General features: G+C 35.2%; 1 protein-coding gene across 3 annotated transcripts; it reads left to right on the top strand.

Moving 5' to 3' along the window:
• The first annotated feature begins 626 nt into the window (after positions 1 to 626).
• LOC131145404 (ATP-dependent zinc metalloprotease FTSH 11, chloroplastic/mitochondrial) lies at positions 627 to 15,625 on the top strand. Of its 3 annotated transcripts, none has more exons than XR_009134142.1 (18): positions 627 to 1,580; positions 2,779 to 2,932; positions 4,494 to 4,586; positions 4,808 to 4,896; positions 4,979 to 5,102; positions 6,084 to 6,203; positions 6,779 to 6,829; positions 7,599 to 7,660; positions 9,699 to 9,756; positions 10,318 to 10,443; positions 10,518 to 10,598; positions 11,216 to 11,345; positions 11,441 to 11,589; positions 12,450 to 12,731; positions 12,934 to 13,023; positions 13,108 to 13,161; positions 14,083 to 14,308; positions 15,165 to 15,625. XR_009134142.1 is itself a non-coding variant. In XM_058094429.1 (17 exons), the coding sequence occupies exons 1-17, from the start codon at positions 976 to 978 to the stop codon at positions 14,236 to 14,238; spliced, it is 2,424 nt and encodes an 807-aa protein (XP_057950412.1). In that variant the 5' UTR covers positions 627 to 975; the 3' UTR covers positions 14,239 to 15,625. The 3 variants fall into 3 exon arrangements, 1 of the variants encoding a protein (XP_057950412.1); XR_009134143.1 differs by having other exon boundaries at positions 14,807 to 15,625; XM_058094429.1 differs by having other exon boundaries at positions 14,083 to 15,625.
• The last annotated feature ends 1,989 nt before the right edge of the window (positions 15,626 to 17,614 follow it).

Raw genomic sequence — 17,614 nt, 5'->3', positions numbered from 1 at the left:
TGATCTACACAAAATGAATGTAAACAATAAATGACTCTTAAATTTCAAGAGACAAGTATATATTTTTTAATTATTCATTTTTTTTTTCTTTTTTGATGACCAGTTTTTTACTTAACAACAAAAAATAACTCATTTCCTTCTCATACTTCTTACCATGTTATGTGACCTGAAGCAATATAAAAAATGAATGCTAATTACCACAAAATTTAAATAACTTTTTTTAATTTACATTATCTTATCAATTTTATTCAAACCTCTACGGTCTACACAACACCACACTAACATTAAGGGTCCATTTGGATCAAAGATTTTGATGGAGAAATGAAATGAAAAAAAATGAGAAAGAAACTCATTTTTTTTTTGTATTTTTCTTTCTACATCAAATACGATTAGAAATAAAAAATTATTCTAATATTATTAAAAATTAAGAAAAAATTAAACGTTAACAGTTTATAAACCCAAATTTTTATTTATTGATTTGATATATTTTTTTATTTATATTTATTTTCATTTTTCTTGATAACCAAACATAAAAATTAAATTTATTCTATTTTTTTTTTCATTTTCTTATATTTTTCAAATTGTAAATGGGTCTAACAAAAAAATAAGAGTAAAGAAAATGAAACAATTATATACATTCATTTAAAAAAAAAATTAAAATACACACGTACATATGCACATGCATGTATATACTTGGCAACATTTTATGCAAGTAGAAAAGTCTATTGGCTTGGGTCATGACTCATGTAGACGTGTGTATATAGGAGCGGAGGAAGCGAAGGGGAAGCGCCAATTTCAATCGAGATAAGGTCTGTCCCTTCTTCACTTCCTTCTTCCATCCTCCGCCCTTCTTTCTTTTCGTCTCTGTTTCACTCAGACAGAGAGAGAGAGAGAGAGAGAGAGGGAGGGTCTCTGTGTCTGCGCGCGCTGCAGCTGGAATCTCCTCTCGTAAACCCTAGAACCTGACGCAGGACCATGACTGCTTCGCAAGCTTCTCTCATCTACAGACCTCCCCTCCCCCACTGTTATATCTCCTCGAAACGCCCCTCTCTCTCTTCTTCCAATTTCCTCCCTTCTCCCTCCCTGTCCTCACCTCTCCTTTCTCTCTATGCAAAACCTTTCTTCCGCCACCACCGCATATCTCCTGTTCCTTGCGCATTGCGTCCGGACGAAGTCAACTTGAGCGCGGAATCGACCTTCCCTGCCGATGACTCAGTTTTGGATTCCGAAAGTCCTCAAAGCATTGAACTCGATGGGGACTCGGTCGCCGCCGAAAATTTGGAGAGCGACAACGGGCGGGGAGGTGAATCTAGGGGGGAGAAGCTGTTGAGCGATGAGTTTAGTGGTGAGGAGGTGAGTAGTGATGCAAAATCTGTCAGGGTTAGGGCGGTGGTCTTCTTGATGGGCGTGGTGGCGGCGGCGAGGAGAGCGTTTGAGAATGCTTGGCTATCGGATTGGTTCAGTTGGTGGCCGTTTTGGCGGCAGGAGAAGAGGTTGGAGCGGCTGATTGCGGAGGCGGATGCGAGTCCGAAGGATGCGGCAAAGCAGTCTGCTTTGCTGGTTGAGCTTAATAAGCACAGGTGAATGACGCTCCTGACAATGTCGTAGCATCTTCATGTTGTTGTTTTACCTTAGGTAGGAAGTATTTTGCTTGCTTTTCAAGGCAAAATTTGTTGTTAATTTCCCTCAGAATATGTAAAGGTAGCGTTAATAACTTTCTACTTCTCGCTGGACCCGGTTAGAGAATGAGATGGATTGGAGTGGGGCTATAAAATGGAATGGTGAATTTTCTTGGTAACGTAGTTTTAGGATTTTAGGGCAGAGTATATTGAATGTATGGCAACACTATGTTATGTAGAAGCTGTCATTGTCTTTCACAGCCAAAATAGAGAGTTATTTTTTATTGGCAATATTTGTAGTCTCATACACGTTAAGCAAGCAATTAGTTTGTTGTAAAGTTGAATTGTTTCTGAAAAACATAAAATATTAATTTCTATGAACAGATTAATTCATAGAAATAAAAAAAGTGAAGAAATTCACTATTGGAGCTTAGAGGAATATTAGTTGTTATATGAAGATTATTCGAGTCTTGCTGTATGCAACACTGACTAAATTCAAGCTTGTCTTTGAGATTCAATTGAGTCCATACTATATTTGTAAATCCATCTGAGTTCCACCTTAGTACTTGGATTTATGTACTGAATTGCTGTCTAAGTTGCCCATATAAATTCCTAAATACAAGCGGTGAAGCAATAAGCTTTATTAAGGATGTACTTTATCTTTATATGTCGCATGTGTTAAGAAAATGGCCTTAACGTAGCTAGAGTGCTAGAATGGTAGAACCCCATTAGCAACTCAGCTTGTTGAAATCCAAGACTTATTGTGGAATTGTAAGGATTTTTGAAGGCTTAAGAATCTTCTAAAATTTTTAATTTCTTGGATCCAAAAGGTCTTATTCATTGGCCCCTTTGAACAGTAGTCTACAAGTCTAGCAAATCCACAACACTAGAATTAAGAAGGTTTTTCTTCAAGAAATTATTCGTGTCATAATTTTGGGAGTTAATATATTCAAATCATTAGATAAATAACTATTTTCCGCTGGAGATTCTCTGAGTGGATGAACTAAAAATAACTTCTATGATAAGGTTACAAGAATAATATTTTAATAAATGGCATTTCAAAGAAATAGTATTGAATATTATTACATCTCTTTATGATATATTCAAATTAGTTAACAAAAAATTAATGGTTGTGTTTTTTTCTATTTGTCCTCTCCAGTCCCGAGTCTGTCATCAAGCGTTTTGAACAAAATGATCACGTGGTAGATAGTAGAGGAGTTGCTGAATATCTTCGAGCCCTTGTGGTCACTAATGCAATTGCCGAATATCTTCCAGATGAGGATTCTGGAAGGCCTTCTAGTCTTCCTTCATTGGTAATCTAGTGCGTCCACTTTATTTTGCTTTGGTTATTTGTGATTTTCCAGTCATTTTGAATTTTTGAAAGGCTTCATATGTTGTATTCATCACAAGATTAAAGGGCATCAAAATTTAATTTAAGCGCAACTATATCTTTTTTCAGATAAAAATATTTTATCTACTACTTAATACCAAACCACAAATATTTTGAATATGGGTGATGAATTTGAAGGCCCATGAAGGTATTGTGATGTACCATTCTATTCTCTTATTTATTCTTAGTGTGTGTGCGTGGCACGCGTATCATAATATGTTATGCTGTCTAAGATGTAATATGTTCAATTCAGAAATATTGTGAATTCAAATTTTGTCTCACCTCGTCTATTCTTCATTTGTTCTACAATAGTTACTACTACATTACATTTTGTGTGTTCGTACAACTCTATTCCACAAAGAGAAGCCTCGTTGATGTTCATTTAGTTCTAACAGCCCACATATGCTCTGGCTCTATGGAGTATATTGTGCTTTTTCTAGATGGATTGAGTACTATGTGAAGGTCTTTTTTCTTCTTCTTATTGGACAACTTGATATGTATTGTTGTATATGGCCCAAGCTTTGGACTACCTTTTAGGTAAAGTGGTGACATAACATGATATTAAGGCCTTGGCAGTGGCACAGGAGCTCATGGGTTCAAGTCTTGTTGTCTGTGTTTTCACCCATTATGTCTATCATAGTCCACTTTGTTTTGTATGTGTTTGTAAACCTCTTCAAGTTTAATCTACTTTGGCCCCTCATGAGTGAGATGGGGTTGCATGCGAAGAGGGCTGGATAGCTTCAAATGCATTGTTGGTCCATGCCAATTTTGAATGGTACCATTCTTGGAATAAATTTACTGAGACATTGCTTGTAACTTTTTGTTTTGCAGTGTAACTTTAGCTTAGACATTGCCACTTTTTATCCATCTTCTTGCATTTGTAGCTTGATAGTTACAAAGAAAACACACTATTTATCCCAAATATATTTGCTTTCCCTTTTTGGTGTTACAATTCATGAAAACAGTGTCCTTGGTTGAGCTTTCAGATACGACTTGTTGGTTTTTTTAAATAAAAAATAAAATGATAACCAAATTGATGTCTGTAGGTTTTTTTCCTGTCTAAATCCTTTAATATCACACTCTCTCTTACTTGGTCCCTTTTTTGTATTCTTTCAACTAATTGAGGCTGTTTCATTTAGACTCCCATAGTTTATTGCATGTGCTTCTGATCTTCCTCAGTGCACTGGCTTTCCCACTAATCCATGTGCCCTAAAATTTATTTGCACAAGTTAAAGTGGTGTTTTCATTTTATTATATGTTTCTTTTTTTTCTTTACCTGATTGAAATTGGTTGGCTGCATGTTCTTTTTATCTTATTTTATTTTAATTGTCTGATTGGATACAAATGCGTTGCTTTGCAATCTTTAGAAGACATCCAATTTAATTTATTCTTTTAATGAATTTTTATGTGTCAGTTTCTTTTCTTTTTTTTTTTGGTTTGTTTATGGAAGTTTTGTTAATTTGATAATTGAAATTTACATATAGTTGCAAGAGTTGAAGCAGCGCGCATCTGGGAACATGGATGAGCACTTTTTGAACCCTGGTATATCTGAGAGGCATCCATTGCATGTAGTGATGGTAAGAATTAGCAACAGAATGTAGTCTTTGTATGCAGCTGATAGCCTTGTATTGTTGGCTTTTGACACTTTTTTTTTGTTGCATTAAAATATAATTTTTTATTTTTTCCCTTTACAAATTAGATTCTTTTTTCTTTTTTAAAAAGTGGAATATTGTTCTTTTTATTTTATTTTATATATATATATATATATATATATAACACATGTTTTTCCCCTTATTAGGTTGGCCCTAAAGTGTCAAATGGCTCATCACGTTTTGTACGAGAGCTTATCTCAACCATCTTGTTCACTGTTGCTGTTGGTTTAGTGTGGTATATACTTAAGCCCTCCCCCCTCTCTCTGGTTATCCATGTTCTTGAGTTGTTGCTATCATTATATAAATATCATTTGCAGGTTTATGGGTGCTGCTGCACTTCAGAAGTATATAGGAAGCTTAGGAGGTATAGGAACCTCAGGTGTTGGCTCAAGTTCTTCCTATTCTACAAAGGACTTAAATAAAGAAGTTGTGCCAGAGAAGGTAGATATTTGATGCTGTGATCAGTTTGTTTTGTTCACAGTTTTAGTTTTTTATTGAAATTACTTTTTTTTATATTTTTATTTCTTTTGTTTCATGCTTAGAAAACTAAAGAAGAAGAAAGAGGGTGGTTCAAAATTAGTTAAGAAGAAGAAAACTTGTGTTCAAGGAGCTGTCAAGAAACTTTTCATGAGTTAGGATTCTAGTGCATTTTAAGGACCATTACACGCACCTGGGGGAGACAGTTCTCAGAGTAATCTATTACCAGAAATGATTTTGCCTCGGTTCTTTATTGTTTTGAAACATTCAATGGCACATAGAAATGCATCATCAGCATCGTAGAACATTTATGGACTGTACTTTCATCATGCTCTCAATGAAAATCTGCAGTGTTTCGGAATGTTTTTATCTGTATTGTTTCCATTTCTGCATTTTGCTTGTTTATGTATCCAAGGAAAAAAGTTGAAACATGGTTGTGAATTTTTTCTGGGAACATGTTTTTACTTTTTGGGTTCTGAAACATGTGGCGCCAAATACATTTCACATGGGTTGGGTTTTTAAGAAGTGAAATTTGAAAAATAAAACAGAATCCAAAACATTTCCAGATGCTCCATACCTCTCATTATTGAATTTCCCTGGGGCAAAATCCTCTGTACCACCATATTAGTAGTTCTTGGATACTTAAGAGACAAGTTGCTTAATGTTGTGTCAGTGCACTCTGATGATTTAACTTATGGGGTTAAGTCAAACAAACATTTTTTATCCTAGGTGTTAGGTGATGCCCATCAGCTCTCAGTTGTATTCCCTTTTTTTTTTCTTTAGACATGCCAGTTTGTTATAAGTCATTTTATTTTACCTTCATACTAGCTTTCTTTCAAAATTTCAAACATTTTTGTGTAAGTGACTAAGAGATTTGTCATCTGTGCTTCGGATATGCCAAATAATCATAAAACTTGTGATTTCCTGACCTTAGCTTTGATGCAGAATGTCAAAACATTTAAGGATGTCAAAGGTTGTGACGATGCGAAGCAAGAGCTTGAGGAAGTAGTGGAGTACCTCAAAAACCCAGGGAAGTTTACTCGCCTTGGGGGGAAGTTGCCAAAGGTTGGCCCAACACATTGAGTTGTTCAATTTTTCTAATAAGTAAACAGTATTTCTTTGCTGCAAATGTTTTTTTTTTTTTTCCATTTATATTTTGCTCTTTTTGTTAGTATTCCCTCATGAATATCTTTATGTTTAATTAGAAGGTTTTAGTTGCGCTTTCCCATGTATGAAGCATAGTATGTTCACTTGCATTAACTCTCAGGTAAATTATTGAAGTAGATGTTCTTATGTAATGGCTCTTGGCAAGGTTTTAATTAAGGTTTGATGACTATTATTAGCTTAAATTTTTGTTAGTCAATGGTTAACTGAAATTTGTATGTAGTAGATCTTCCAAGGTTATGATTGAGGTTCACTAACTTTATCATTCTCTCATATATATTTTGTAACCATCTAGCTGTTAAAATTGGTTTCCATGCCTTTTGAAGAGCACTCTAATAGTATTTGGCTTCTTGATCCTAGTTTTTTGTATTATCCCAATGATCTGTTAAAACCTTTTCATTCATTTAAAAAAATTTTATTATTTGTGGGTTTTGTTCACTATATTGTATGAATCTAATATATATACATATTTGCAGGGGATTCTTTTGACAGGAGCACCTGGAACTGGAAAAACTCTGCTTGCCAAGGTGAGATGTGAATATTCATAAAAATTGCTTTTTTGACATGCCCCTCTTGGACTGCCTCTTTTTTGTAGGATTAATTCTTGTGTTTGACTAATGTGTTGATCTGCTAAGGAAATGCATTATCTTCACTTGCCCTTGTGTTAATGAAACTTATCTCAAGGCTTTTTAGCAATTTCACAATGTTGGTTCAATCATATACAATCTATGGTCATTGTATTCCATCATGATTCATTTTTTATTGTGTCTGTTGCACGTCAAACTAGTAGTGCCTATGAATCCTGAGCACTCCAAAAGCTCTAGGATTGATAATTGCTGAAATTGCTTCTACAGAACAATTAGAATCAAATGTATATAATTATAAAATTATGTTTTTCTCATGAACCTTTACCTAAAATGTAGCAATGAAATATTTGTATCTCTTGGTGACCTTATCAGGACTTTTTGCATGATAGATGGCAGATTACTGAAGGCTAGTTGATTTTGAAGAAGAAAATGGATTGTGTTTTTTTATGCTTACATATGAGACCTTTATCATAGATGGATCTTTTGGTGTCCATGGTTGTATGAATAGGAACTTCGGAATTGTTGATGATGAATAATCAATTATGAAGTATGCTTGCCAATTCAATGCGCATTTGCTTTGTTCTGATTTTTCTCATTACCTACAGATTTGTCAGGCATTCAGTGTGCTGTTCCTGGATGCCTTTGCTTTAGCTTAGTGGTGTTTCATATTGTATCCTGACTTTGGTTTAATTTTCCTGGATCTCTGTAGGCTATTGCTGGAGAAGCTGGTGTACCTTTTTTCTATAGGGCAGGCTCTGAATTTGAGGAAATGTAAGTTATCTATGTTGTACTTATAAAGATTTTGGCTAGCTTATTGTAAAACATATTTTTTGTCTACAGAAACCCAAAAAAGTGTAATAGTGCTGTTATTTCTTGATAATGGTTTTTTGTTGGGGATGCTATGGTTTATGCCATAATGTTTGCCTTTTCACTGAACTTTATATAAGAGAACTTTTTCTTGTCGTAGGATCATCAAATAATTGTTTAATTATTTGTGTTTTGGTAAGTGAAAGAATGTATTAGAGGTTCCCTTGGTCTTTAATCTTCCGTCTTCCGTCTTTAAGACAACTATAATCATCATGAGTGTGGCTGAACCACTCATACGCTATTTGTTTGATGATACTAATTCTGCCAGCTCAAGAAATGTATTTCTGGTTGATTTAAAGGATGAAAGCACCTTGATATTGGTGCTGACTGTTTAGATAAGCACACAACCTGGAACAGTGGGTCAATCAGCTCATTGTCTGCAATAAGCCATTGAGAAATTATGTACTAAAGTTCTCAATACATGAGTTTGATCATCTTAGAATTATGTAATCAATGAGTGGCATAAAACATCTACCAATGATTTATATGACTTTTATTGAGTGAAAGGATTGAAAATTTAAATGTTGATTAAATCCTCATATTTGTGAGAGTGTCTGCTCCAAACTATTGTAGTAAAAATAGGGAAAAAGGGTAGAGATAAATCAAAATGAGCCTCATATAACTTCTGTTGAAGGGAAAAACAAGAAACAACCTGCAAAAAAATTCTATCTATAGCAATTTCTTATCCTTTTCTTTTAAAATTTTTGTTGACTCTGTAGACTTCCACTTTGATGGAGGCAATCAAAGTCCTCCTTTCTGTTCCTGTACTTAATGTTCCTTCTGTTCATATTATTGGTACTTGGTTATCTCCTCCAGAGGTATCTAGATGCTCTTAAATGGATGTCTTCATTATTTTGTGGGGAGTATTTTTGAGGAGCAGCTTTTCTTGGCAGGAAACTATACATCCTTATGCAAATTGTAACAGGGACTTTAGGATTCTTTGTGGGGGCTCATCTCCTTTGAGGGCTTGCTTCTTTGTTGATATTTGAGACTGCTCTGACTTATCCTTCTTCTTTTCTCCACCCCGACCCAACACACGCAAATGATGCTCTGAACAGAATTTCTCATATTTTCTATTTGGCATACTTGTACAGCAACGGAGCCTTAAGGCCCACTTGTTGGGGTTGACTACATGAATACTTTTTTGCCATTCCACACGATCTAGGGCTATATCTTTTGGCAAATGGGGGGCTGTCACTGTTAGATCCTTAGTCACTTAGTGCAAGTTATTCGAAATCTACCGCCTCCATCTCCTATGGCCATTAACTTTTCCTTCTCTCATTGGAAAAACACTTTCCCTCTTGCAGATTCTTCCGGTTGTAAGACAATTTCCATAGTCCAACTATTACCATATGATGCTTGGTTTCCAGTCCACCCACTTTTGAGCCTATTTTTATCAGATCCTTTAAATACTTGGCCTTAGAACTGCTTGAAAGCTTCTTTTGATTTTGCTGGCCTCACAATATCAGATTAGGATAAAGACCCCTTCCAGTCTACTTAATACTATTGGTTGTTGGACGTATCTTGTTGGCCTTTCAGCCGTTGTACATTCATATGTTGGATGATTCAGTTAAAATATAAAAATGTATCGCATGTACAGTGGGGCTGGTTGCGCCACTGTGTTGCAAACGTGTATGACTGTTGGATTTGGGTAACATGATCCATAGAAAACAATTTGTCTGGTTTTTTCATGGAATTCAAATAACATTTTACTCGTCCAAATGTTTAGCTTTGAAATTCTTGCACAACCATTCAAGTCTTTCTAGTATGAGAAATTGATTTGCATAGTTGCATACTATTTAGCATGAGTGCTTTTGAGTAAACGGACCTATTAGGTTTTAGAAATTACCTAACTAGTCTTTTTTCACTATCATAATGCCAAGCAATTTGAGGCTTTTGGACATAAAATCAAGCATATTTTCTTTATTTTTTTATGTGGCAGGTTTGTTGGGGTTGGTGCTCGTCGTGTAAGGTCCTTATTCCAAGCAGCTAAAAAAAAGGTGGGTTTGTTTTGAGCCATTATTTTGCCAGGGCCTTGTTACAATTATCTTGATGGCTGTTGGTGCTGCTAAATACTGTGACATGTTGCTTTTTGATATTATCATGTTGTGTAATGGACATACAATTTGTCTTTCTCATGTTTGAATAAAAGCATGTTTTCAAATTCTTGAAGGATTGCTTTTCTTTTCCTCCTCTCTCCCCCTCCCCCCCCTTTTTCCTCTCCTTGATGCAAGATATCCTGTCAGGCATATGCATGCAGTAAAAAGAAATTTGAAGGTTCAATTTAGCACATCTGCCTTGCTATTCTACTCTTCTTGAAGATTCAGTTTCTTCCTTGGGTATTGTCATTCTGAATATGTTAATGTCAACATGATATACTGGTAGCCCACACTAGCGAAGAAACCAAACAACAGAGAGAGAGAGAGATTTAGTTATGTACGTGTCTATTTCTGACAATTGCTAGTTTTGATATTTGTTGATTTACTGTTGTAAACAAGCTTTCTTATTACTATTAATACTTCTTTTCGATTGCATCACTTATGTTACACTGCCTTCACCAGGCTCCTTGCATCATTTTCATCGACGAAATAGATGCTGTTGGATCCACCAGAAAACAATGGGAAGGCCACACCAAAAAAACGTTGCATCAGCTGCTTGTTGAAATGGATGGTTTTGAACAAAATGAGGTACATTTGGCATGTCTAGTGGTATTATTGAAGTCCTGTACAAATTTCTTATCTTGGATTTTTTTTCCTTACAGGGCATAATATTAATGGCTGCAACAAACCTTCCTGATATTCTTGATCCAGCTCTAACAAGGCCTGGTAGATTTGATAGGCATGTAAGTTCCTTTATCTTTGATGGATGATATAATTTTTTTTTTTGGGAGTTTGGAAATTTGGAACTTCTTACTTTGAAGATTTATTCAGAAACTGAACTGAATACTTGATGGGATGGAGGTCTCGGTTTTTGTCTTTGTGACAGCATGGTAAATTCTTGCCTGAAGCTTCACCCAGTTCAAATGTTGTTATTGTGCTCTGATAAATGTGTTTTTAGTTTAAACCATTTAACTCTTACTGGTGAACTTCTCGGAATAGTAGATATTTGGTTCATGACTGGATCTTTTATTCCTTAGATTAATTTCTTCTGTGAAGGATTTGGGATTGACATTGGGATTTTTTGTCTCTACCAACTGATTTTATGCGGAAAAACTCGGTTCTAGTTTGTGGTTAACCTGTCAAATGTCAATGTTGGGACCTGTAGAGAACAATCCCTTGATTGCTAAGGGCTGGTCTGTGATCACCCTCGTAGAGGGCCGTGTGTCCAATGCCCTACATATTTGGTTTTACTCATTTATATTTGTATAAACTTTTCTTTGTGAGATACATGTTTGCTTTCAATTTGTTGTTTTATTAAAAGCTTTTGGAGAGGAAGTCTTTAACTAAGATCTGTTTCTAGATTGTCGTTCCAAATCCAGATGTGCGAGGTCGTCAAGAGATATTGGAGCTATATTTGCAGGATAAGCCATTGGCTGATGATGTAGATGCTAAAGCAATAGCTCGTGGTACACCAGGGTTCAATGGGGCAGGTGGCTTTTTCTTTCATTAGAGAAATCTCCACATGTTGTAGCTTATCTTGTTACCTGCAAAAATAGTGTTTTCCCATATTTTTTTTCTCAAGCAGATCTAGCAAACTTGGTAAACGTTGCTGCCATAAAGGCTGCTGTTGAAGGTGCTGACAAGTTGACTGCTGCTCAGTTGGAATTTGCAAAAGACAGGATTCTTATGGGTACAGAACGGAAAACAATGTTCATATCTGACGAGTCAAAGAAGGTGTGTGTATAATTTGAGAGGCGGTTTAGAGTCTAACCTATGGCTTGGTTGATTGATGTTTTACTCTATATATTTGAAGTCAGCTTTTTTATTTATATATTTTTCTATATGAGAAAAGGTGGTTGCATATGTTTCCTTATGATTGGTATCCTGGAAGAGAAAAATTCTCTGACAACTTAGGATAAACAGTTGCAGTCTTAAAATAATTGTTAACTAAATCAACCAGCTATGCTTTCTTGTGCTTTGAATACCCATGGAATTTGCTCTTTATATTACATATGGACCATAGAAAGGCTTCTTTGAATTTTTAGTGGAGCTAGTTTTTTGGATTTACATAGGGGATTGGAGGAACTTGCTCGTTAGATGTCTCTTTTTGTTGTTTTAGTTCTTTTTCTGGTTCAGCCCAGTTTTTTGTTCAGGAGTTATCTTATTCTCCCTCCTTGTAAACTGTATCTCTATTAATGAACCTCCTTGTAAACTGTATCTCTATTAATGAATTTTCTTTTGCTATAAAAAAGAGAGAGAGAAAGGTTTTTCCAAATGTTGTAGACCACAATTGATCAGAGACTATAGAATTTTTATATTTTTAAATTCTATGTGAACTATGATATACTTCATTGAGAAGTGCAACAATAAAATGTCTGGATCATCCTAACATGCTGATTTGACTAATCATATACCTCATTCGCAGCCACTTACAATTTATTTCTGTTTGATCATGACTAAAAATGGAAGAGTCCGCTTCTGATTTCGAAGATTTCAGAATCTTAAAGAGCTTTTTTTTTCTTGGATAGAAGGATCTTACATAAAATTGTTATAGTTGCTTATATTGCTAAACCGTTGGTAAACCATCTTTTCAGCTCACTGCATATCATGAAAGTGGTCATGCGATTGTTGCCTTAAATACTGATGGTGCGCATCCAATTCACAAAGCGACAATTATGCCTCGTGGATCTGCTTTGGGAATGGTTACACAGCTCCCTTCAAGTGATGAGACATCAGTTAGCAAGAAGCAGTTATTAGCCCGTCTTGATGTTTGCATGGGAGGGAGAGTTGCAGAAGAACTTATATTTGGGAAGGACTACATCACAACTGGAGCAAGTAGCGATCTTAACACAGCAACTGAGCTTGCCCAATATATGGTATTTGATGAGTTCCTTGAAGAAATCAATATTTCAAAAAACTTGTAAATGAGTTTCCAATTTTTGTTGCTAGAATACTAACATGATATTTTTTAGCTTCAAGGACTTGCATCCTTGTGTCCAAAGCATTAGTTGGTAGCTTTTAAAAATATGATTTCTTCATTTCATTATCTTGATGCATCCCAAACCATTTCTATGGAAGGTTTCAATTTGTGGGATGAGCGATGCAATTGGACCAGTTCATGTTAAAGAGCGACCAGGCTCAGATATGCAATCACGTATTGATGCTGAAGTATGATTTGCAATTTTGAATCCTTTTTATGTTGTAATCATTATAACTGTTATTGGACCTTAAATTGTAACATGGGTTGTGCAGGTGGTGAAACTCCTTAGAGAAGCATATGATCGTGTGAGAGCCCTGTTAAAGAAGGTTTGTCTTTGAGTCTTATGACTTATAATTGGTCTTTTCAGGAGGGAAAACTGAGCGATTGCTGAAGCATAGCATCTTTAACTTCTTCCCCCTTTTGTTTTTTTTATGTTTTTTTTCTGGAAGTGATATGGAGTTTGGCTATCTTCCAGTATTTAGTTGAGCTGAGATTAGAATTATCAGGAAACTTGTTGTTTTCATATTCTTAGCCCCCTTGTGAGGAATTTTCTGGTAGATTTTGATATCGTGGACCTATTATGCAAGTGGAAAGAGAAATTGAAGAGAATGTAATACATAGAGTTAAAAGCAACATGGGTAAATTAGAGGAGTGCATTAGGCGTGTTGTATGATCGGTAGAATATCCTTAAAATTAAAAGGAAATATTTATAGGACAGCTATAAGGCTAGCCATGCTTTATGGATCAGACCAAGCAGCGACCTCTGAAGAGTGATTTAGTTATTGTTTCTGCTATTAAGAAGGGGTAGAGGTACACCTAAAATAACCGGGAGAGAGATAGCTAGGAATGACTTAAAAGCTCTTATGCTAGCAGAGGAAAACGCCCTTGATCAGGTGAATTGGCAGAAAACGATTCATGTAGCTGACCCCACGTAGTGGGACTTAAGGCTTGTTGTTATTATTGTTGTTTTTACAAAGATGGAGGGGGAAAGGTATATTTAATTCAATATTAGGAAAATTAAGTTCCTTTTAACTTTGAAATGCATGAATATCAGCAATATTGCAGTACTAGGTTGCCTTTTTTTTTTTTTTTTTTTAATTTTTATTTTTATTTTTATTTTTATTTTTGGTGGTCGAAGTTTGCTTTTTCATATGATTCGAGTTTCTTGGCTGACCTTGGTACGTAAAAAATTGTAAATATTATTATTAATTCTGACAAATTCTGTGTCTGTCTTGACATTATTTCAGCACGAGAAGGCATTACATGCATTAGCAAATGCACTCTTGGAGTATGAGACACTAAGTGCGGAAGAAATAAAACGTATTCTTCTTCCTTATCAAGAAGGACGGTTGCCTGAGCAACAAGAACAAGTAGAAGAAGAAGGGGAGCTTGTGTTGGCTTAAATCTCTCTTCTTGCATATAATCTATTCAACTTTTGTGGGAGCTCTGTACAATGTACCCCTACCATTACAGGTAATTATTTCTACATTCTTTTTTATATTATTTTTTTCCACTTCTCCATGTTTTGTAAATTATTGGATCTGTGATCATTTAGAGTTTCAGCCCTTTCTGGGAAAAATTTTGAAGGATGTATGTTATTTTAGATTTTTCTGAAAATAATAAGTTCAATATGATGCCCATTTACGCATTTTATTGGTGGAACTTCTTTCTAAGAATGTCAGCACAGCTGCCAAATCAGGGTCAGAATGGAATTGAAATTTTGGCCTTGATTCTGCTTTCATCGATTAGTTTCAGTGAGGCTAGAATTGCATTTTATCAGAATGCTGTGGAAGGGTGATCCCACATCAAATCCATGGGAATTACCGAATCTTTATCTGCCTACTGTTTGTGAAGATTAAAATAACATCCTGCATCTCTCTCCCCAAATTTACCCTTCATCTCTACTCCCCAATCTCTCTCATTCCTCTCTTCTCAGAACACCCATGTGACGTGGGTTTTGTTTTTTGGCAGTTGGCGATGCCCATGACCAATGAATCACCGGTGTTAATGGGGCAACTGCAACCAACATTGGAATTATTGTAGTTTATTTTATTTTATTTTTGAGATAGGATTGGGGCTCTGTCTTTGTGAAAGATCATTGTTTTTTATGGGTGCCTACAACCATGAGGTCGCTGACATCCATGACAACCCAAAATTTGGAGTTTTGATGTCTTTTTTTCTTCTTCTTCTTCTTCTTCTCTTTGTTTATTTATTTATTTATTTTTGAGATCTTAAACTGAAGGGCTGTAAAATTGCAGATCTGTTTATAAGAATATACAGATCTGCAAAAATTACATTTTAGATAAAATTGGCCTCTGTAAAATTGCAGATATCTTCATGCCATGAACCTGGGTTGCCAGCATTGGAGCTGGGTTCGCACAGTTGCAAGGAATGTTGGTGATGATTGAGGTAGCTCTGTAAAATCACAGTTCTGTTTTCAGTGGTCTAAACTATGAGCTACATAGTCACTCTGAATCCACATCACTTGAATTGCTGGATGGTGAGGGTCGCATTTGACCATGCTACTGTCATTTACATCGAGATTGTAATTGTATAGGATGTATATGGTATTGTGATTCATAGAATTAGAATTCCACTCTTAGCAAAGAGTACCAGTCTTTTAAACAATATAGGTCCTATATATTTTTATATTTATTTAATATTTTTTTGCAATGAAAAAATGTACTTGGTTGGACTTCCTAGATTAAAGGACGTCTTTGAAATCATAGGTATGTTCAACCAAATGCAATAATCCCATTCTAACTTCAACTCAATTCTTATTTTGAATCATTTCTTGCCCCTTGATTACTCTATGGTTGGGAAATCACCAGTGTGATCCTCTGTTCAGGTCATCTCTTAGCACCTTATCACACTGGGGAACAGTTAACTCAGGTTTTTCGAATGACACAACTAGGAGTCATGATTTCTGATGGCTGCTTGTACAATTTGTAATGTCATTTTTCTCAAGTTGGAGTTGTTTACTAAACGTAGGTTACACCTTTTTTCTCTTGGGATGATAATGTTCTGTTAATTTTATCGTCATTCTTGAAGTCAACTAAAACTTGAATACAGCCATCAGTGGGAACAATTTGATGCTCAGTTAAGACTTATGGTGTGGAGTGAACGAGTCATAGGTTGATATCAAGGGCAGCAATTCTGTTGCTTGGATCCATTCAAAATATGTTTGTTAAGCACAAGGTGCTTGTTGGGACCATCCATCAAACAAATTCACCATTCATCAGCTTCTATTATGTTTATTCTTGAGGTGATGGCGAAGCTTTTGAACGTAAAGCCTAATGGTGCATGTAGTTGGAGTTTTTTCTGATTTTAAATTTATTTTAATTAAAAATATTTGAGTAAAGTTCAAGTGGAATTTTGTTTCCATGATTGATGTGTTTGAAAAATTCCTGGATGATCTAGCGTTTTTTAAAGAAAAGACATTAGATGGTCAAGCGTTTTTTAATGAATGGTCCAGCGTCTTTGTTCTAAGAGAGGTCACCCCCTGCTGATGCGCTGCGGCTAAAAAACGGTACTTAGAGTAGCGTTTTTTGCTTTGATATTTCATTTCTTCCTCTCTTTCTGCAATTCGCAGAGGAGGCCGTGAGTGAGGAGAACGTAGAGTGGGGAAGTATAAAGGTGATTTGACGTAAAGTGAAGTTGTAGGTAAACGTTGGGTTTGGATTGTACAATCTGAATGTTCTGTCACGAAGTACAATCTAAATGTTGGGAAGGTAGTATATAAAGAAGGGAGATGAGGTATGGATTCTTAAATTAAACATTATTCTTGTTTTGCTAAGATTTTAAATTTTGAATTGAAATTTGTGTTAGTTTGTAGTAGAAATTGGTATTTTATATGTTGAATTTGGTTATATTAAAGTAAATTTGGTAATTTGAAACATATTTTGGGAACCCCCAATTTGAGGTTAGGGGTTTTTTCATATCTGAATTTTTTCTTAGTAAATTCATTTGAATAAATGATGAATGCATATGAAATTTAATGTTTTACGGCATTGAATTATATTATATGATTTTTTTTTATCTTTTATTTTTATTACAACATGTTTGATGGCATGGAATTTATACGATTTGAATTTTAACTTTTGTGGTAAAAGTTGAGGTGCTTATCGTGCTGAGATTCAAAAAAAGTGAGCGTGTGATTAAGAGATTATAAAAAATTTAGTTTTAGAAGTACCACAATTTTCAACCTTTTTCTTATACAAATTTGAGTTGTTCCTAAGTTGCTCAGACCTCTCCATACACTCCTCATTCGGGTGTAATGCTCGGCCATCATTTTATATTTGTAATTGATTTTACTGGATATGCCCCTGCCTGACCAATCCAAAATAAAATAAAAAAGTTGTTGTGCTTGCACAGGCCCCAAAATTGTCAATTCCAAAATTTCCATGGTTCAAATTTTAGAGGCCAAATACAAGCGAACTTGCTCAACTTAATTCATTATTTTGGGACGTATTCATAATGATAAAATTACTGCAAATCTATGAATGATAGGGCATCAGTCTTTCTTAGATCCATGGGATCTTGGGATTCCTTCTTTACCAAATAGGTAACTCGATTTAATTTTTTCCAGTCACAAGTATGGCAGCCACTAATGTTTAAGGAAAATATTTTTCAGCTTCCTAGAATTTTGTGGCAGCTTTTTCTTTATATAAAATCATTGGGGAGTAGTGAAATGTGGCAATTCTTTTTCAGTTTAATTCTTTTTTTTTGCATTGCATCTACACTTAAGTAGTGAAATAACAAATACTGGCTTTCTCATCA

This window comes from Malania oleifera, chromosome 13 (genome assembly GCF_029873635.1).
Source record: "Malania oleifera isolate guangnan ecotype guangnan chromosome 13, ASM2987363v1, whole genome shotgun sequence".
In the NCBI taxonomy this organism is placed as follows: Eukaryota; Viridiplantae; Streptophyta; class Magnoliopsida; order Santalales; family Ximeniaceae; genus Malania; species Malania oleifera.
The sequence above is the reverse complement of the archived record's forward strand: the minus strand, read 5'-3'. Positions and strand labels throughout refer to the sequence as shown.